Source organism: Ctenocephalides felis, unplaced genomic scaffold, assembly GCF_003426905.1.
Source record: "Ctenocephalides felis isolate EL2017-DRISC unplaced genomic scaffold, ASM342690v1 CF-g0.4_SCAFFOLD_01170, whole genome shotgun sequence".
NCBI lineage: Eukaryota > Metazoa > Arthropoda > Insecta > Siphonaptera > Pulicidae > Ctenocephalides > Ctenocephalides felis.
In genome coordinates, this window is record NW_020537324.1 from 28,864,967 (window position 1) to 28,885,487 (window position 20,521).

The window sequence follows — 20,521 nt, forward strand, 5'->3', positions numbered from 1 at the left end:
TTTGTATGTGCAGTTATTGTAAATGCTTAAAATTATGATCATAGCAATAAAAAATCCCGAATGTAATGGTATTTATTTAAATTTTTGAACCGTGAGAATTAAAAAATGTCGACGATTTCATGGCAAAAAGGTTGGAGAAATTGCAGCAAACTCGCCACATAACCTCACTTTTAGAATAAAAAATTATACGGTAAATAAATCATTTTGATGATTTCCAGTTTTAATTACTTGATATAATTTGTGGATTTAGTTAATATTTCATATTGAGGTTTGTACTATTGCAACGAATGCATTTACAATTTTTAAGTATGTTATTTTACTTTCCTTGTATGTGTTTCAATATTGCCAGAATGCTATTTACTGCAGATATATATGGGATCACAAAACATATAATTTTTTCACATGTAATTTTATATTAAATAATACACCTTTTATTTGAAATCGCAGGTTGAAATAACTCTATTTACACTTGCCTAGATCCATTTCGCAGCTGAATGAAATAATGTAGATTTTTTCGTATTTTGCAATCTGGCACTAGTGGCATGAATCGAATTAAGCTTTTTAGTTTCGTGAGCAAACCTGTATTCGTGATGTCGTACGCGCGTCGTTCGTGAAATTTTATTTATTGTTCGAATCGATTTTCCACTTATAATCAAATTAGGTGCTTTGGCATTTGCAAAGTGATGATTTTTTCCGAAGATAAGTTAAACCTAGCGTAGAGAAAAGAACGACGATTGTTTTGCGTCTCATAGATACTCCATTCTGCATAGATAGTATAGTTATGGTTAGGATTTCCGAAAAATGTACGATTTTTGAAAAGATTGTGCCTTATTTGAAAAATTAGTGATTCAAGATGCAAAATATGAAGACCAGAGTTGTTTCCATCGGTCCTTTCACTAAAATCTGCCGAATATGCCTCCAAGAAACTGAGAGGCAAAGGAACATTTTCGGTCCACCAAACGGCCAACCTGCCGAACATTTACGATACGTCACAGATCTCAAGGTAAATTTAACATAACCTAAACACAATTTTTAAATCGTAAACTAGTCGAATTCGACATCAACATATTCTACTAACAAAATTATTATAAACAATAATAATGTATTATTCCAAAGCGTGTAATTTGATTGTGCTCGTCGACGTATTGAATTGGTGAATAAGCGGGAAAAGTTTCGCTTGTATATTTCAATCGTGCTTAGTTAGTGTTATTGTTTACAAACAAATGATTTAGTAAATAATTTTGCATAATGTGCCAATGTGACGTCAAGTACTTACTACTTGTGAATTATTTTCACTTCATAGATACAATTATGAACGATTTTTTTGAAAAATCTTTACGTCAGTAAGGTTAGGTACGCGCGTTTTGCAGTTCCTTAATTTCGAGTCCGAAAAGTATTCCATAAGTTGCAACATGTCTAAGCTATCGTTCCGAGCGAGAGCGCTGGACGCCTCCAAGCCAATGCCAGTCTATATGGCAGAGGAACTGCCCGATTTAGCTGAGTACACTGCGATAAATAGGGCTGTGCCTCAAATGCCAAGTGGTATGGACAAAGAGGAAGAATGCGAACATCATTTACAAAGGGCAATATGTACAGGACTCATAATTCCAACACCTGAAGTGTTGGATCTTGGGGAACACGAAGTTTATACACGATCTTATCATGCCGATTGCAAAATGCCTAGGCAGTTGATACACATGCAACCCTTAGCAATGGAACAAGATATTCCTGATTATGATATGGATTCAGGTGATGAAGTTTGGGTTACGGAACAATCGCAAAGGCTTGATTTATCTCAGCTTCAATTCGAGCAGATGATGGATAGGCTAGAAAGAAGCTCAGGGCAAACTGTTGTCACATTGGCAGAAGCGAAGGCATTGCTCAAACAAGACGATGATTTAATAATAGCAGTATATGATTATTGGTTGAATAAAAGGCTCAAAACTCAGCATCCTCTTATCTTAACAGTTAAAACTGAAAACCGAGGTGGTGCTGCTAATAATCCTTATATAGCATTTCGAAGAAGGACAGAAAAAATGCAAACTAGGAAAAACAGGAAAAATGATGAAACTTCTATGAAAAAATGCTAAAGTTAAGGAGAGATCTTTCTCGTGCGCTTACTTTATTAGAATTAACAAGAAAAAGGGAAAAAAGTAAACGAGAATTACTGCATCTCACTATAGAAATATGTGAAAAGAGATATCAGGCCAAAGATTTTACAGGTCAAATAATGTCCGAATTATCTGCAATTAAACCTAGCCGTCCAGCATTTGCTCCCATATTTACCAATCAGTACGCTAACCAATATAATTCCTGGAATACAAGTAACTACTTATCTGCAGGTTCATACCAAAGTAAAAATTCTCACAGAGAAAAGGACCGAGACCGTGATGAGTACCTTCCAAGAAGAGAAAAGCGCCCTAGCAAGAAACGGAAACATAAAACACATCGAGAAAAGTACTACAATATTGCTAGTCCAGCAGTTAATGCTCAGAGCTCTGGGGAGGATGAAGGATCATCAGCATTAGGAGGAATGCCTGAGGCCGAAGAAGAATCTGCATTTGTTTTTCATAGAAATAAGGCATGTTCATACCATTGCCCAGTTGTTAGGAACAGCCATGATCTAGATAGGCCTCATGAAATGTTTTCTTTGGCCTCACTGCGGTATCCACGAAAGAGAATGCTGGGATTTGCAAGGCGTCGAGTGGGTCGTGGTGGCCGAGTTATCATCGACCGAGCAAGTGGCATTGATGATATCTGGTCTTCACTAGGTTTCACCATTCATGATAATCAAACAAATTGTGACAAAATTGAAGAAACAGACTTTCATAAAAAACAACGATTTGTTAGGTTACTTCTTACTGAACGAGGCAGGTGTAGTGCAAGTGGTAAAGATAAGGCAGATGATAATTTAAGTGATGTGGAGTTAGACAAACTAGAAAATGAAAAAGTTTCATTGTTTAGTGAAATAACAAATGAGTGTTTGCATTTCAGACCACGGACACCTCTAAGTGATATTATTGATTCCAATTATACGCCATATTAGAATCGACTGATCAGTGTCAGTCGAGATACAGAATATGTCACGGGACAGGGACCCCTTACTAGTAGAATTGGCTCTACAAGAATTGTGTAATGAACAGAGTTCCTCATCTGACGAAATAGATGTCAATGATCCATTTGTTACAGATTTCTTGAATGAAAGTGGTGAGAGCATAGCTTTGGAAGACGGTGTTCTTGATAGTATTTTGTCAGAAAGTCAAATTAATGATTTGAAAAGTCTTCATGGTAGTAATACAAATCTAACTGATATTTTAGATGATGGAAATTTATTAGCTCTCGGAGATGAACTAACTGAGGGGCTGATTATTATTAAATCAAACAAAAGACAATCTTAATACCCTTCAGAATGGCGTAGACCTAGCTGATAATAATGACAATGATTTATTAGATTCCTTATGTAGTGATAATAGGTATTATTATAATGATACTTGTTATAATGAACATATAGGCTGTTCACAATTTTCGGTAACGTCTTCAGCATCAAAATGGTCTTCCTCTTCATCTAAAATTAAAGTGGAAGATGTGAAGCCAGTTGTTTCTGAAATACAACTAGAATCAAAACTGCATGAGGTTCCACCTGTAAATTCTTCAACCATGTCATACAATTCAGTTCTATCGGAAAGTGTATCTGAGGCACTGAGGAGAAAAGTGTATAGGAACAATATTGACTTAATGAAGTCTTCGACTTTGAATGAGGGTTCATTAGTGAATAGTGTCGAAAGTGTAATGTTTAACAAGAACTCTAATTGCACTAATGTTGTAAAAGGGGAAATTACGCTTAGTAACAATACAAATAGGTGAGGGGCAGTTCACGAGAACCCGACTGGACTCTACAATACATTCCCGGGTCGATATTTCGACGTGTGTAATGGATATGACTCTGTAGTTATATTTAATGCTATGTGCTTTTTAAACATGTCGATGTTAGTATCGATAAGTTATTAGTCGGGTTTTATCGTGATGTCAATGTCATAAATCATGGGTTCTGTGGTGTTTTCTTTGAACTTTAATTATGAATTCGTAAATAATTGCAAAAATGCAAAAATGTATTAAATATAGAAATACACGAATCCAAAGTTTTGTTACAATAATTATACAATGAAATAAAAATAGTAAAATATCTTATATCTGATATTTATTTACTTGCACTCATATGCACATTACAAAGGTGAACATACGTTCCGGTTTGGCCGGGACAGTCCCGGATTTCTACCTTGTATCCTGGGTTTTTCTAAGAGCAATTTTTGTCCCGGATTTAGACCTTTTGTCCCGGTTTGTCCCGGTTTTTCGAAAATTAATAGGTGAATTTACAAAAATTATGAAAATAAACGAGCAAGTACTATTTTTTTGAAAATTAAATTAGTTATGAACAATTGAATAGAATTTTATACAAGACTCAAAAGCGAAAAAAACAGATAGAAAATAAATATAGATAAAATTTATTACATATCCAATAATAAAGTTTGCTGAACTTTTTTTCCGCATATTCTGATTTTAAAAAATTCATATAAAAAAACTATTAACCCTGCCCCCCATTTCGTCCCGGATTAGCATAACTAAAAATTACCGTCTCGATTTTTACTTTAAAAATGTGACTCATATGCACCTGATTATAGGTGTGTAATCCTTGCAAGATTGCATGCAAAGTACTTTCCATTATTGTTTTTGTGTCGTTGTTTACTGGATACACATAGCCCAAATATTTATTCACAGTGTCAAGAAAGCATATTTAGTTTGTTTTTGATAGATAAAAGGATAGACGTACAATCGTAACTCGACATACGAAATTAATTCGTCCTATAACTACACTCGTATCTCGAAGGAATTTTTCCCATATATGAAATATATACATTGAAATTCCATTAATTTGTTTCACTGTGCACTGTGGTTTTTGTTATGAATGTTTTTCTGGTCCATTCATGATATCGCGGAAATTAGTCAGGACATGTTTCGTTAAACAACTCTCATGCCCCGGGCGGCACTTATTTTGGGGCGGCATTTTTTAGTTTACTTAAACATAGTTGTAAAAAGCAACTTTTTTATTTCATATTTATTAACTTCCGTAGGGTAAGTTATAGTAACGGGCCGAAAATCGAAAATAAATTTTTTTGCATTTCTTCACGTTTTGAAGGTCTCTGAACATTTTGGCATACCTCAGAAAAAATAGACGTGTGTGTGTTTTGTGTGTCCGCATTTTTTTGTTCACGATTTCGGGCGCACGGATCAACCGATTTGAATGGTTCAAAAAACATTCGATTCCTATTGATAGGGAGATGTGCTGATTAGTCCGGCCGTTGCGCGGATACGAGTTAAAGGGTGCAGAAAATAGAAATCGAGTTTTCGAAAGAATGAACATCCGATTTGATTGATCCAAAAAACTTCAATTTTTAATGATGAGGGGAAGTGGTGATTAGTTTTTGGCAAAGGCAGATCCAATCGTTTCGGAGATACCGAGCAAAATGTGCAAAAAATATCTGTTTTTGAGAGAACTAAGCATCCCATTTGAACGATTCAAAAAACTTTCTACGTGGATTTAAATTTGAATTCTGTCTAAAGTTCAAATGCTCACATATATACTTGAAATAAATAATTTTAACTTTGTAATTCAGTTTATATAATTCTTATAAATATTAGAAAATGTCCTTCATTTTAAATTTGATTGATTGTGTTCTGTTTATTTACTTTTCTGTAAACATATATAAGTTACAGTATTTATAATTATCTATTTGAAAATGTTAAATTTTCCTCAAATATATTACGGTACGAGCAGTTCCAGCAATTTACCTTAAGTTACAATGCCATACACCACTAGTTTTCTTTCTTGAATTATAAATGATCATTTTGATTGTTATTATTGGCAATATTTGAATTATATAAATTATGATTAACTATATGATTTAGAATTTTATTCCTCGGTGTATATAAATGTATATTAGTGTATATTTTGAATTCTAATTTAAAAACAGGATAATAATTTTATTTTGTTGTATTCATTAAAATTCGAGGAATTCGTATAAGCATCTTTACGATTTGGTTCGGCGATTTTTCCTATTTTTTATATCAGCTTATAAATGCCATTTCTTTTGAAAAGTTTATATGATTACTTTGAAGTGATATCTCAATATTTTTTTAAATCATCAATTTTTCTTTTGAAAATTAGGGCTGGCGGAAGGCGGTCTGCTAGGTCTGCAAAGCCTTAGGGCATTATATAAATATGTTAACGAGTGCATATAAATATGTCTAAAAAAATTACTCTGTGTATTAATTAATATTGATTAAATAACTTAATAATTTATTAACTTTCCGTAGAGTAAGTTATACATAGTAATCGCAAAAAAAATTGAAAGTGAAAATTTTTATATATTCAATCAGAGATTCAATTAGAAAAAGTAAAAAAAAGGAAATTTGGCGGTCCAAAATGATCATTAGACATGTTCACGTCAAATTATCTGATCTTTTCTAGAGATTTTAATAATAAGAACAAATTTAATTTACATTTCTTCGGGTTCCGTATTAATATCTATCCGTTAGACTGCAACGCGACGCTTACGCGCTTCGATGTTTCGTCGATAAAAATTTTAAATCTTTTTTAAAAATTTCATGTTTTGGTACGGGAAGTAACCATCAATTTGCCTTAAGGCACGATGCCATGCACCACTAGTTTATTTGTATTAATTTATGAAAACTACTATTTGACTGACTTATAATTGAAAGGGCGGCAATCTGGAGATCGCCCCGGGCGGCAAAAGTTCTAGGTACGCCACTGTGACTAACTATAAAACAATTTACTATCATAAAACAGCCAAAATATTTATATGGTAGGAAAATCATTGTTACAACTGACGAAATTTTTCACATTTTCATATTGCCATTAACATTTTTCGAGAAAGCTCATATCTCGAATTGTGCACGTATGTTGGAGCAACAAATCGCTCCTTTGGTGGGCATGTATTGATAGTGAGTGCTTTATTTTTCGTGAACTCTTCTTTGACTTTGTTACCTTGATTATAAAGTGCTTGAAGTGATCAACACATTGACTTGCTATCAATATTCTTGGGTCAAATTTGGGTAATTCTAGTTTCTTCATTTGATTTTGATTGGAATATTAATTATTCTAATCTAGCGAAAATCACCGTGCATTAGGTAAGTGGCATGCAATTTTGTTACTGCCCTCCTCTACCCATTTATTCCGTATTGATATTGCGTTGATTCAAATAGTCTTACGTTATGTTCATTGTGCTGAAAGCGTGTTCCAATTGAATGTTTCAATCCATTTCAATTCGTCTGTTGGATGCTGTCGTAAGAGTTAAAATCAAAACATTCCTCGGATATACGAATACAGATTAATTTATTATTGCACAGATTGCTGATCTTGCACATAATATATGATTTTTCAGCGTCATTTTTTGTGGAGCTGTTGCTGTTGTTAAAGGTTTGTGTGTTTGAAGAAAATAAAAGTGAAACATAAACAGAATCAAAGTTGAAGGCAAACAGAAGACGATCGAGACGAGATTCTAGCGTTATCGGCGGTTATTTTTAAAAGATACAATTGTTTAAAAAAATGTTTATTAATCAGTAAGTTATTTGATCTTTGTTGTGTGGTACACGTGTTTAGTAAGTTCTAGAATTTTTTTATTTGTATGATCTGTATTACACGAGATTTTCTGCTATATATAAAGGTAATTGTTATGTAGATTATTTACATTTTGAAGAACTTTTTTCTCAATATTTACAAGGTACTTTATTGTTACATTTTTATATTATTTTATATGAATCATTCAATGGTTACCCGCTAGAGATGGGTAACTCACTCCGGAGTTATCACTCCGATACAACTCCTCCCTCGGATTGAATCCGAGTAGAGTTGTCTCGCCGGATTTGTCATATCCGACTTCCCTAAACTAATACTAAATCTACTACTGCGTTTTTGCTTTGGGAAGGAAACTGTCGCTTTCTCGTCTCACAGGCAGTTTTATGTTTTATGACCTTTTAGGTATACGTTTTTTTCAGAAAATACAAAAATATTACTTCAAAGATACAGAACAATGAAATTGTATTCAAGTGTGAATAGCTCCAATGTTTAATTTATTGAATAGTAAGGGGTCATATTTCATAAATACGACAATCTTTGGCCGACGATCAGGAATATACATACTGAAAAATACATGAAACGAAATACATTTAATCTGGTTTTTTCATAGCCTGAAATAACAATACTTTAGAGTGCAAAATATATCAGTGACATCAATAGTATTTAATATAAAACTTAAATCTAATATTTTAATCTTACAAAAGTTCTTTCCATGTTCAATGACAATTTCCTTTGAAAACATTTTCAATTATAAAAAATACATATCTACAGTTTAGCCTTCTTAACAAAGAACGAAGTAAAAAACCTAGTAAAGTTTCATTTTCTTGCCATTTTTTTATTTAACTAGAATACAGCATAGTATCATGGTAATCAAATTAGACCAAAGAAAATATCATGATTACTTCACTAAGAGAAGCCAACTTGATCTTTTTAGACATGAAGCATGAATGGTTTTATATAATACTTTTTACATTATGGTAAAAAACCGTCACTTAAACTTAAAAATAAAATCTAAAAAAGATTAGAAAATGATCAGAATAGATGCAATTTTAATATTTACTTTATTAGAACCACAGTAATAATTAGCTTGCAACGAATAGTATATTCGGCATGCTCCCGAGACCGAATACCGAATGTTCGGCAGGTTTTTGGGGCCTAAGCTTGTTTGTATTATTATAATTATTATGAGTAATTGTTATATTAGTAACGCGCCACATATTTATTTGTGTTATGCTTTGACTTACAACCACTATTTGGCTACTTTTTGTTATTTGGAATATTTGGCACCATTTATACTATTCGGCCGAATACTTGAATACCACATGTGATAAGGAAATAAATGGTATAACCATGAAAAAAGCGATTCTTCGCATATATATTCAAATGCGTTTCCAATTATTTCGTTCATAAACATTTAATATTTTCTTATAAACTCAATATTATTTCTTATGTGTTAAGAATGCTAATCATAATAAAATAAAAAATGATCAAAAATATTGTTTGTATATTTTACGATAAAGAGCCAGTAATAGCTCTTTCTTAGGTTGAATATAAAGAATAATTTTATTTTATAGAAATAACACATGCGGGTAATAGAGATGGGCTTATCATATCCGAAGCCGGATCGACTCGGATTTGACTCCGTTCCAGGGAGGAGTTATATCCGCTTAACAACTCCACGACTCCGACAACTTTGAAACCGAAATACTCGACACAAATGTGTTCTATAGTGCGTTGTTTATGCATCTAAGGATTTGTCAAATCCCATTTAATTTTTTGAAATGAAAATTTATGAATAAAATAAAATTAGAAAAATATCAATAAAATAATTGTTCTAAAAAATTCACAAATAAATGAGTTGTAAAACTTTTCGGTCGACCACATGATCGACTCAATGACTCGTAATTTTAATAGTGTTGACCAAAGTAAAAACGCAAAACTTGAGAATCAAATTCGATTTAATTATTTTCTTTTGATGGGAAAATAATTGATTTTTTGGATTAATTTTATATAAAAACTAGCTGTAAGTGGAATTCTGTCTTAAGGCAATTAGGGCATCGTGCCTTAAGGCAAATTGCTGGAACTTCCCGTACCAAAAATTATTATTTTTTTAAAAAACGATTAACATTTAAGAAAAAAATTTACTTCGAAAAAATAAGATTTTTGAGAAACTATAAATTGGACAAAAAATTCCTTTTTTTGAAAAAAAATGTTTTCTTCATTTTGACATATTTTGGAAGATCTGTACTTGTTTTTCAAAGCAATCGTACTGCTTTAACTGCATATGCATCGTCTCTAGAGACAAAATATAAAGCACGTAAGCGCGGCGTCGCTGTCTAACGGGTAAACATTGATACGGAACCCATAGGAAAATAAACAAAATTTATACTTATTGTTAAAATCTCTATAAAATATCTGAAACTTTGATGTGCATATGTTTAATGATCATTTTTGACCGCCAAATGGCATTTTTTTTTACTTTTTTCGTTAGATCTCCGAAACCGCTAAACCTGCCTTTATGATAATTTGATCAATTCTTTATCTTGTCAATACAAGTAAAATGGTTTTTGAATTATTAAAATCGGACGCTCCGTTCTCTTAAAAACTGAGTTACCGTTTTCGGCACTTTTAGCCCCGTATCTCCGGAACGGCTAGACCTGCCTTTGCCAAAAACTAATCAGCACGTCTCCTTATCAATACGAATCGAATGTTTTTTGAATTATTCAAATCGCTTGATCCGTATTCCCAAAATCGTCGACGAAAATTTGTATCCGCACATACATACACACACGCACACACACACACACATACATCCATTTTTTCTAAGGTATGCCAAAATGTTCAGAAACCTCTGAAACGTAAAGATATATAAAAATTTTCATTTTCGATTTTTTGCGATTACTATAACTTACCCTACGGGAAGTTAATAATGTAGTAAACTTTGTAATAAAAGCAAAATATTTATCATAAAATATTTTCACCAAATAATAATACTTCTGCTTTCTAATTTTTTCTTCTGGTATTTCCATTCGAGAATTATATAATTGTGTAAAAGTAAAAGTTTAATACTAGATATTTTTTGCTGCTTAAAATGATCAAATTAAAGTTATCAAATATAGTGGGCTTTATGGGACATTTTGCTTTAATTTATTGAAATGGCTAAATGTATCAATATTTGTTATATATATTTTCATTTAACGGTTATGAAAGTTATGGCAAATAATGTAAGTTTATTCTTAACCATTATCCTGCATCAAGATTTATTCAGAATGGATCTGTTAACTAACTTTTTGAAAAAATCATCTCTATTAAATAATTTAGTCAAAGAGATAATTTAAATTTTTAAAAGAAAATACTTTTAAAAATATTATGTTTTATATATATATGAGAATTGCGTAATTATGTTTGTGTAATATGTTTGTTTTACATAGGTGGTCCAAAGCGACAAGTTGCCCCAGCAAGTATGCGAGCCGTGTCTGGCGCATCTAAACATTGCAGCTTCCTTGAAGCGGAAAGCAATTGCTTCCTGCAATATGCTTTCGCTATTAGTTGGAGTTTCTGCAGATTTGGAGACCAAGCAAGGCAGTGATTCTAACATGAAAAAGCAGAATATCGGAGATAAGGAAATGGCGAAAACCATGATAAGACTTGTAGATGAAATAGGTAAATTTATGCTTTTCACGATTTGGACGGCCGAAAAGTTTCGATAAACCGACCAGCTTTTGTGCCTTATGATACATTTAAAATTACTTAATCACGCAATAGTAGAAGTGTTTAAGTAAATGATACTCAAATAATTTACGTTTTGTTTTGACAATACCATAACATGGCTTGTATTAAGATTTATCAATTAATTTTGATCAATTTAGACAGATATTTAATTGCTATCAGTATTTGTAAATATATAGCGTGCTTACATTACATTTAATAGCTTAAAATTTGTTAAAATTATTTCAAAGGTATGGAAATGGCCGTCGTCAAAGAAGAACCGATTGATAATGATATCGTAATCAAAGAAGAAGTAATAGAAGAATCTGAGAATATAATCCAACCGTCAACTGAAGTATCTGAGGAAGAAGAGTTTCCAGGACATATACAGACGTACGAAGCGGATGGCGTCAAATATGAGATTGTTGACATGATAGATCCGGCCTCCCCTTCAGAAATGATTGAAGTCGACGAAGAATATGTTGAGGAGGTTGACATGGATAGAATTAACTATTCGGCTGTTGACGATGACGTTAGCTCACAATCTATGCTGAAAAATTCTACGAATGATGATGAAACCATTTTGTTAGACGACTTCATAATTGATGAAACTCAAAGCATTTGCGATGACAATGAAGGGCAAGATGAAGTTATTCAGGTGGAAGATAATTTAAATGAAGACTTAGATGATTCCCTTGATAAATCTGATAACATCTCAGACGCGATTATTCAAGATCCTGAAATACCTACCGTAGAGTTCATACTCCCGGTTGATGATGGAACTGTTCCGAAGAATTCGCCGAAAAAAAAGCAAAGAGTTATCATTGATGGTAAGCCGGTGCATATTAACATGCCCACTATAAAAGTATATGCCTGCGACATGTGCCCTTTCCAAACTGATATGCGACATAAATTAAATACACACATGAAAAGACATATGAATAAGTTGGATTATAAATGCCAATTCGAAGGTTGCAACAGCGCGTTTTTATCACAAGGGTTGTTAACGGTACACGAGCGCAAGCATACTAGGGACAAACTTCCCACATGTGAAGTATGTAGTAAAACTTTTATAAACAAAGTTGGCTTATTGAATCACATGTCCTATATTCATAAAGGGCTGAAGAGGTTTCTTTGTTCGGAGTGTCCTACGATGTTGGCGAGTGCGACCAGCTTGCGCCAGCACATGTCCATTCACAAAGGTACCAGAAATTATTTGTGTGACGAATGCGGAAAGAGTTTCCGAATGGGGAAGGCATTGCAATCGCATATGGAAACTCATACTGAGCAAAGACAATATGCTTGTACGCACTGCGAAAAAACTTTCAAACAGAAAAGTGTATTGCAAAAGCATGTGCGCGTCGTTCACACTGAATCGAGTAGAAATAAATTTACATGTGAAACGTGCGGTAGAAGATTTCCTTATCCATATTTACTACACCATCATACCACAGTTGCTCATCCCGATAATCTTCATATGTGTGAAATTTGTAGTTGTCGATTTCTGCAGCCAGAAGCGCTGGAACAGCACATGAATTTCCATAAAAATCCTGGCGAACGACAGTGCGGACAATGTTTGCGCGTTTTTCCTCAAGATGAAGATTTGATTACTCATGAATGTAAGAGTTCCAAAAGCAACTTTTATTATTGCTATAGATGCCATATCAGCGTTCAAGGTGCACATTTATTCGATATTCATAATAGGCACGTTCATGATCTGAAAACGTTAACAATACCCAAAAGGAATCGTCCACGTAAATTTGACGATGTGGGCGAGGAAGTGGTTAAAGTTGAATGCAATAAATGCGGAAAAGTTATGTCCAGTGGTCGTCTTGAAACTCACATGAATACACATCATAATGCAGATAAATTCTTGTGCAAAATTTGCAACAAACGTATGAAGACTGTAACATCGTTTACCAGGCATAAGCAGATGCATACCGGAATCAAGCCGTTTAAATGTGATATTTGCCCACAAACGTAAGTAAACAGTAATTAAATTTAAATTTACTTTATCATTAATATATAGATTAAATGAAATTCGCAAATTTCAGATTTTTCCAAAAGACGAGTTTAAATTTCCACCGCATGGAACACACCGGCGAACGACCCGCTAAGTGCAAATTGTGTCCCGCCGCCTTCAAGCGATTTGGCGATCTCAGGGTACATGAACGAAGACATCAATATTCCGGGGCCACTATGCGAGGCAATAAAGGACAAAGAAGGGTTCAAACGCGGCCCCAATCACATGAACTGCAGGAAATGACAATAGTCCAAGTAATTATTAAAAACTTTTTTATATGAAAATCAGAAAAAGCATTTAAACAATAACTTTATGTTCTTATATCATAGATTGAAGATATTAAAACAGATCCGGAAAACAGTATAATTGAAGTAAATGAGACTATGGTGTATGAAGACGATGGACAAGAATTTGATGAAGAAACTTTTGAAATAGATCAGCATGCCGTTATTGAAGAACTGGATGAGTTGAATGATCAACAAGTGTATGAGGAATTGATTGACTATGAAGGTATGATAGTTATAAACAAGGATTCTTTGGATTCGTCAATTTTGACAATGACATGAATAGATCGCTGTAACAATATCGTAGATAATAATTTTATACAAATATATTACACTTACCGATTATCAACCACGTTTACTTCTAATCTTAGCAATTGAATATATTTGTGTTAGTTAAAAAAAAAAATGTTTTCATCCCTGATATTTAATAGAACATGGTAACAAAAATGTAAATACAACGACAAAAACTTTGTTGAAGTTTTATAATTTGTTCACCATGTAATGTTACATGATTTAATAATTAATTTAAATGGATCATTTTATTATTACGTATTAGTTGTAAAATTTTCCTAGATAATTCATATTAAGAAGTGTGTTTTTTACTGAACTATGATGTTTTAATATGAAATTAAGTTACCATATTTTTTTCTAAATTCAGCTGAATATTTTATAAAACATCAGGAATTTATTATTAGAATGGATCAATTTTAAACAGTAGTTACTATTAAAACTTAAGTTTTATTTTGAAATTTATTTATTATTATATAAGACTAATATGGACTAAAATCTTGTAGAATGGCTTGCCATAAAACACTTACATGTTTAGGATATATTTGCAATAAATATGGCCTCTTAACTTTTATATATATTTACATGCATAATGTATAATATTCATAAAGTTATTTTACTTTAATATTAAATACCATAAGTAATTTGGAATCTTGATTTTTTAAATCATTTATTGATAAAAAAGTGTATGTTCCATATAATAAATAATATAATTATAATGATGCATTATATCAGTTAGCTGCCGGCTTTTGAATAACGTTTCCAGAATTTTTTTACAGGCTCATGTCCCTCTTTTGTCACAACACAAGTTCTTGTGCGGTCATTATGCCACACAAGAACATCCATTTGCTGAGCATAATCTTTTAAAGCACTATAATCCACCTAGAATGAAGAAAAGTGAAATTATATTAATTCAAATTATTTTAACAAACAATAGCAACATACCTGAGATAAAAATTGATTGTAAACCACGCCTTCTGTATATGTAAACCTATTCCTTTCATTCTCCCACAATCTAATTTGATCAATAACAGTAGCGGGTAATGCAGAATTATTGTTAATTGCTGATTCATGCATCATCTATAAACATACACACTGTTTATATTTATTTATAAATCAATGATAATAAGTAAATTACCGATGGATGAGAATGCAGTTCAAGATAGCTGATTATCTGATCTGCTGTTATGCCCCCTCTCAGTGCTTGACGAACAGAGTCTCTTGTTAGGACGCCCACAACTAGATTAGGAAACCTACGAAGTAAAGTCTGTAGTTGGCCTCACATTTCTATAATGACTATATGATTTTCTAAAATAACACACCTATAAAGTAATTCTGTAAACAATCCTAACAAAGCGACTTGTAAGGAACTATTAGTATAGGCATACACTCTGTAGTTTGTTTCTACAATTATATATCCAGTTCGTTGTTGAGATTCCTTTTCATTTGAGCTCGACTTTTGCTCATTAGCACTTGATTGAACTACATTTAATGAGTCTGTTGTACCTGTTCGATGAGCTGTCAAGTTAATTGCCAAACGTGTTGGATAAAATCTTCCAGCTTTTCTCTATAATTGTCCACTCATCATAATATATTTATTTTTATTTTAATATCTTATATTATACCTTTCTTTGATATACCAATCCAAATTCACGTAAATGTTGCAAAAATGTCAATAATCCTTGAGAAAGGCCCTCAGTACTGTAATCTCTTCCCAGTGTGCTGAAGGATAATTGAAATAGAAGTCCTAAGCATTCTATTAAACATAAGCCTTTTGATTCAGCAGAATCTAAATATTTGAGCATGAAGTGCCAAACTTGGCTTGGAGTGTCTAGAAGCAAAAATTGAAAACCTAATCTTGATATTACAGCTGCACCATCTTCTTCATCTCTGAATTAAAAATGTATAATATATGATAAAATAAAAAGATATATACATATAATAATTGTGTGTTGCAAAGAGATGCTCATTGCCAAAATTATTAACTCTATTCACAGGCCGCTACAAATTTAACATTTTGATCTTCGGCTAATTAACATCAGGCAAAAAGAGAAAGATTACTATAACCAAGGTAACAGAATCTCATACAAAAAATAGTATATGTATCAAATGCCAGTAATGATTTTTAATAAATTTAAAACTATATAGTTATAATACATTTTCTTATACAACACAAATTAGGATTCATTTACCTTTTCATAAGACCTGCATGCAACAATATTCGAACAGCATCTGCTGATATACCTTCAGTTTGGTTTGAACCCACCATATAATGTAAAAGGCATTCCCATCTTTGCATACAATAAGCATCCAAAAATGCTGTATCTCGTGCTTTATTATCTGCATCTAGGGAGGACATGCACCATGGTCTGCCACTGTGTATTGCCAAGGTTAATTATAAACGTTAAATTGTATTAATAGCGCAGACATATTATAAAGATCATACCCTCCTAATAAAGCAATTTTTAAGTTACGTTTAAATGTAGGTGTTAACTCCCATGCCTTGAGACCTCCTGGTATTGAGACAATTTTCCAAACATTAAGTTCTGATAGAGCATCACTTACACCCAAATGTTCTCTATATTATAAATTAAATATGAACTAAAGTTATACTTTAAGAAAACATTCAATAATCATACATACTTAGAATAAGCTTGGGTTCCCCACGATGCAACAACGCTTGTGGAACAGGTTGTTCTACAAATAATATTCGTATAACATATTGTCTAGCTAATTCAGGCAGTTCCCTAAAATAATTTTGAAGTTTATTTGTTATCTATTAAACATAATTGGTAGAGGTATCTTCAACCAGTACCTATAAACAGCTAAGCAAATTGCAGGATGATTGTAGAGCTTTTCTAGCAATTCTGGAGGACGTGATTTTAAATAGGCGTGCAAATCTTTACATTCCAAAGTTGCATGCTTATTCAAGTTTTTAACTTTCTTTTCAGACATTATTAGACATTAGCACAAATCAGGGTGGTGTTTGATATACAATAAATATTTTTGATGAAGGTGCAACTTATATAGTCATTAAGAAACTAAATTTATTTGAAGAGCTCTGTTTTAACAAGGGTTTAATAACAATAACAGAAATGTCAAACAAGAAAAGGGACAAGAGACATGGAAATATTTTTGTTCGAAATCCTAACCATGTTTTGGTTTTAACATTCCACTTTTTTCATACTTCACAGTGCCAACATTAAAATGAAAAGCATAAAAATTAAATATTGAAAATGATAAATAAATTAAAAAATGTATATATATATCGTATGCAAACAATTTAAATAAACCCATAAAAATTTTCATATCAACAAAATTTTAACAACTAAATCAGTTAAAAATATGTTATATTTTTTACTCGTCATTAATTATTTCTTCGATGTTGCAGAACATGAAGCGATCGAAAATAGACAGATTTTTGACGTGACGTTTCATTGAATTGTCAAATGCTTACGAAATGGTTTATTAGTGTTTGCTTGTTTGTTAAAATTTTGTTATTATATTTTATTTTGAACTAAATTTATTGATAGTGTTTATGAAGTTATGTGGAGTCCAACGCATGTACAAGTGACAGGTGCGTAGAGTATATTAAAAAAAACAATAATATTATGCCTAATTATTGTCAATATTTATGATAAAACAATATATATATATATATATATATATATATATATATATATATATATTTCTTGCACAATTAGTTGTTCATAGATACAATCACTTTTAAAATAATATTATCTACTGAACTCTTTAAAATATTTAACCCATATATTACGAAAACTTGTCTTCACTAATCGTAACGGTACTTTATGGAATTTTGTATAACAATGATTCATATTTGAAATGTTTATCTAATTCCACAATAGTTAGTCATTATGATATGTCATTATACTAAATAAGATAACGTGCAGCATATATTTATGTATAAAAATTTAATTTGTAAACAGCAAAAATTAAAACATTTTTGTAATTTTTAATAAAATTTATTTATTATTATCTTCAAATTAAAGTTCAAAGAGCAAGAGGATTAATCGCAAAAGGTAAAAATGGAACAAATGATTGTTTTGTTACAATTGGTCTTGGAAAGGATAAATTTCAAACAAGTGTGAAGGAAAAATCTGGAGTTAATTTAGAATGGCATGAAGAATGTGAATTGTGAGTAAATATACATTTATATCATTTACATTTATAAATTGAATTGGAATTTGTTTTAACTTTGCAAGTATCAATTTTTATGCACATATTTTTATTATATTTATCTAAGCATTATAAATGAATTTTTTTTACTAACTGTTTCATTTTTTAAATCATTATTTTCACACAATGTACCTATATATATATATATATATATATATATATATTTGAATTTTAATGTAAATCTTATACATCTCAGAGAGGGAGAAGTGCTTGGTATGAGAGATCGAACAAAATATCTATACAAAGATATATATATATATATATAGAATTTTAGATAGAGTGGAACGAATATTAATTATTTAATATAACAAAACGCACTCAGATTTGTTTAACACAACTTTATTTTAGATTACAGACTTTCGAGACCATGGTGTGTCTCATCTCAGTGTAATTCAAAAAACAGTTACTTATATACTACACATTCTTCAATAATTTATTTAAATTCATTTAATTTTTGGTTACAAAAAACACCAAACTATTCCTTGCAATGCTTGACACGTACTAAAGAAACATATAACACTTACAGAAATATTCTAAACATTTGAAGTAAGTACTTATATAGATGGAGACAGAGAGGGTATCATTATAAGTAAACAGAAGGAGTTGCTATCGCATCATACAAAATCGATATAAAAATGAAAAAAACAAATTATTTATTGAAAAGAAATAAGATAAATGAAACAATTTATAAAATTATTAATGATGTTGTTTATATAATTGTTCATGTAAATATTTGTGTCGGTTCTTAGATTTATGCTATTGTTAGTCCGAACTATTAACATTGATTCTGCCATGCTCCGTTTAAATAAGTCTTTCTCATGGAATAAAATTTGGGGATTATCAAATGGTCACACACCATGGTCTCGAAACGTCTGTAATCATAAAATAAAGTTGTGTTAAACAAATCTGAGTGCTGTTTTGTTCATATTAAACAATTAATATATATATATATTATATATATATATATATATATATATTTCTACATATGATATTATGTCATTACAACATCCTATATCATTTATTTTATAATTCAATCATATGTATATTCATTTTTACATTCATGCTTTCTATAATATTTTTTTAACTGAATTTTAAATTGATTCTTTTCTTTGGTCATCTTTATTTCTTTCGGAAGCTTATTGAATCATTTTGTAGCACTCCATATAGTGTTCCGCCTGGTTTTATTTATTTTAGATGATAATTTTCTTGTTGTTTAGTATTGTGCTATTTAAGAATGTTTTTACAATAATTAAAGTCTAATATGCAATAATACATTTTAAACAAGTCTGTACGAAATGCAAATATTCTCTAACACTTGAAATTTGGGTTGAACAATAATGCATTATTTCATAAAGTAGCTGATTGAAATAATTTTATATTTAAATTAATTGGCTAATGAATTCAATCTGAATATATAAATATAACTATAATTAGCCACATTTTCTAACACCATTAGTGCTTAATTAATATTCTGATTTTAATTCTGGAATTATGTATCATTAAGATTTATATAATAAGTTGGTTTTGCATATTTGTACATATGCACATTAATGTATTATATAATTTATGTTGTATAATAGTAATTTTATATTATTTGTGTGCAATTTTTATACATACTTTTTAAAAGTAATTAGTGAAAACATAACTCAATTAAACTATTTATATTGCCATAGAAATGTGAGATATGTTAATTTGCCTTTATATTATATTATTGTTAGCATTGTGTGATGCATGACCTATTCAAATAATTATTTAAAATTTTTAATGTAAAGTTTTTGTGAAAATGAATATTTTATATTTTGCAATTTCAACATTACTGTAATGCAGAGTTGTATACTACATTTTATATTTCACACACAGAGCCATACCTGCTCAAGGAAACACGGCTGCTGTTGTTTTGACGGTATTGCATAGAGGATTTTTAGGTGTTGATGAATTTCTAGGTCGCGTGAATATTCCCTTAGCTGATCTTGATGTCTATGAAAGACCAAGAAGTCGTTGGTAAGTGACTTTCTGATTAAGCTTACTTTTAATTAAGTTCTACTAGCTTAAGTTATTTAAAGTCGGTGATATAATCAATAATATAACTTTAAATATATTTTTGAGGGCTGTGTTTTTGTGTTGTATTTATCAACCTGTGTATAGGTCAGTAATTATTTAGAAAAAAAGTTTCATAGATTCTTTATCAGTTTCAAAGCATTCTGAGTATTGATAACAGTTCATAGAATTTGTGTAAAAAGAGTTTTAATTGCTCCATATTTATGAACAAAAATGATTTTTAAAGAAATTTAATAATCTAGTCTTCATATAGATATTCTCTATATGAATTTTCTATGTATGCGGTTACTAATTTATTAGTAAATC

General features: G+C 31.1%; 3 protein-coding genes across 3 annotated transcripts in view; 2 read left to right on the top strand and 1 right to left on the bottom strand.

Annotated features, from left to right (window-relative positions):
• The first annotated feature begins 852 nt into the window (after positions 1–852).
• Positions 853–14,125, top strand: LOC113366587 (zinc finger protein 37-like). The gene is made up of 5 exons (XM_026608219.1): positions 853–1,003; positions 11,086–11,317; positions 11,614–13,342; positions 13,417–13,639; positions 13,715–14,125. The coding sequence occupies exons 1-5, from the start codon at positions 854–856 to the stop codon at positions 13,949–13,951; spliced, it is 2,571 nt and encodes an 856-aa protein (XP_026464004.1). The 5' UTR covers position 853; the 3' UTR covers positions 13,952–14,125.
• Positions 14,126–14,653: 528 nt separating this feature from the next.
• Positions 14,654–17,102, bottom strand: LOC113366483 (general transcription factor IIH subunit 4-like). Its single transcript, XM_026608091.1, is given in 10 exon segments — positions 14,654–14,839; positions 14,903–15,037; positions 15,096–15,210; positions 15,280–15,524; positions 15,583–15,847; positions 16,150–16,332; positions 16,404–16,535; positions 16,601–16,637; positions 16,640–16,704; positions 16,773–17,102. Coding segments are annotated over 10 exon segments (1,464 nt in total). The 5' UTR covers positions 16,913–17,102; the 3' UTR covers positions 14,654–14,692.
• Positions 17,103–17,398: 296 nt separating this feature from the next.
• The window catches only part of LOC113368437 (rab11 family-interacting protein 1), a 34,434-nt gene continuing 31,311 nt past the window's right edge, over positions 17,399–20,521 (top strand). Inside the window, exons 1-3 of the mRNA XM_026609983.1 lie at positions 17,399–17,534; positions 17,971–18,115; positions 20,018–20,158. Coding sequence (XP_026465768.1) covers positions 17,504–17,534; positions 17,971–18,115; positions 20,018–20,158 — 317 coding nt within the window. The 5' untranslated portion in view covers positions 17,399–17,503. The remainder of the gene's footprint in view (positions 17,535–17,970; positions 18,116–20,017; positions 20,159–20,521) is intronic.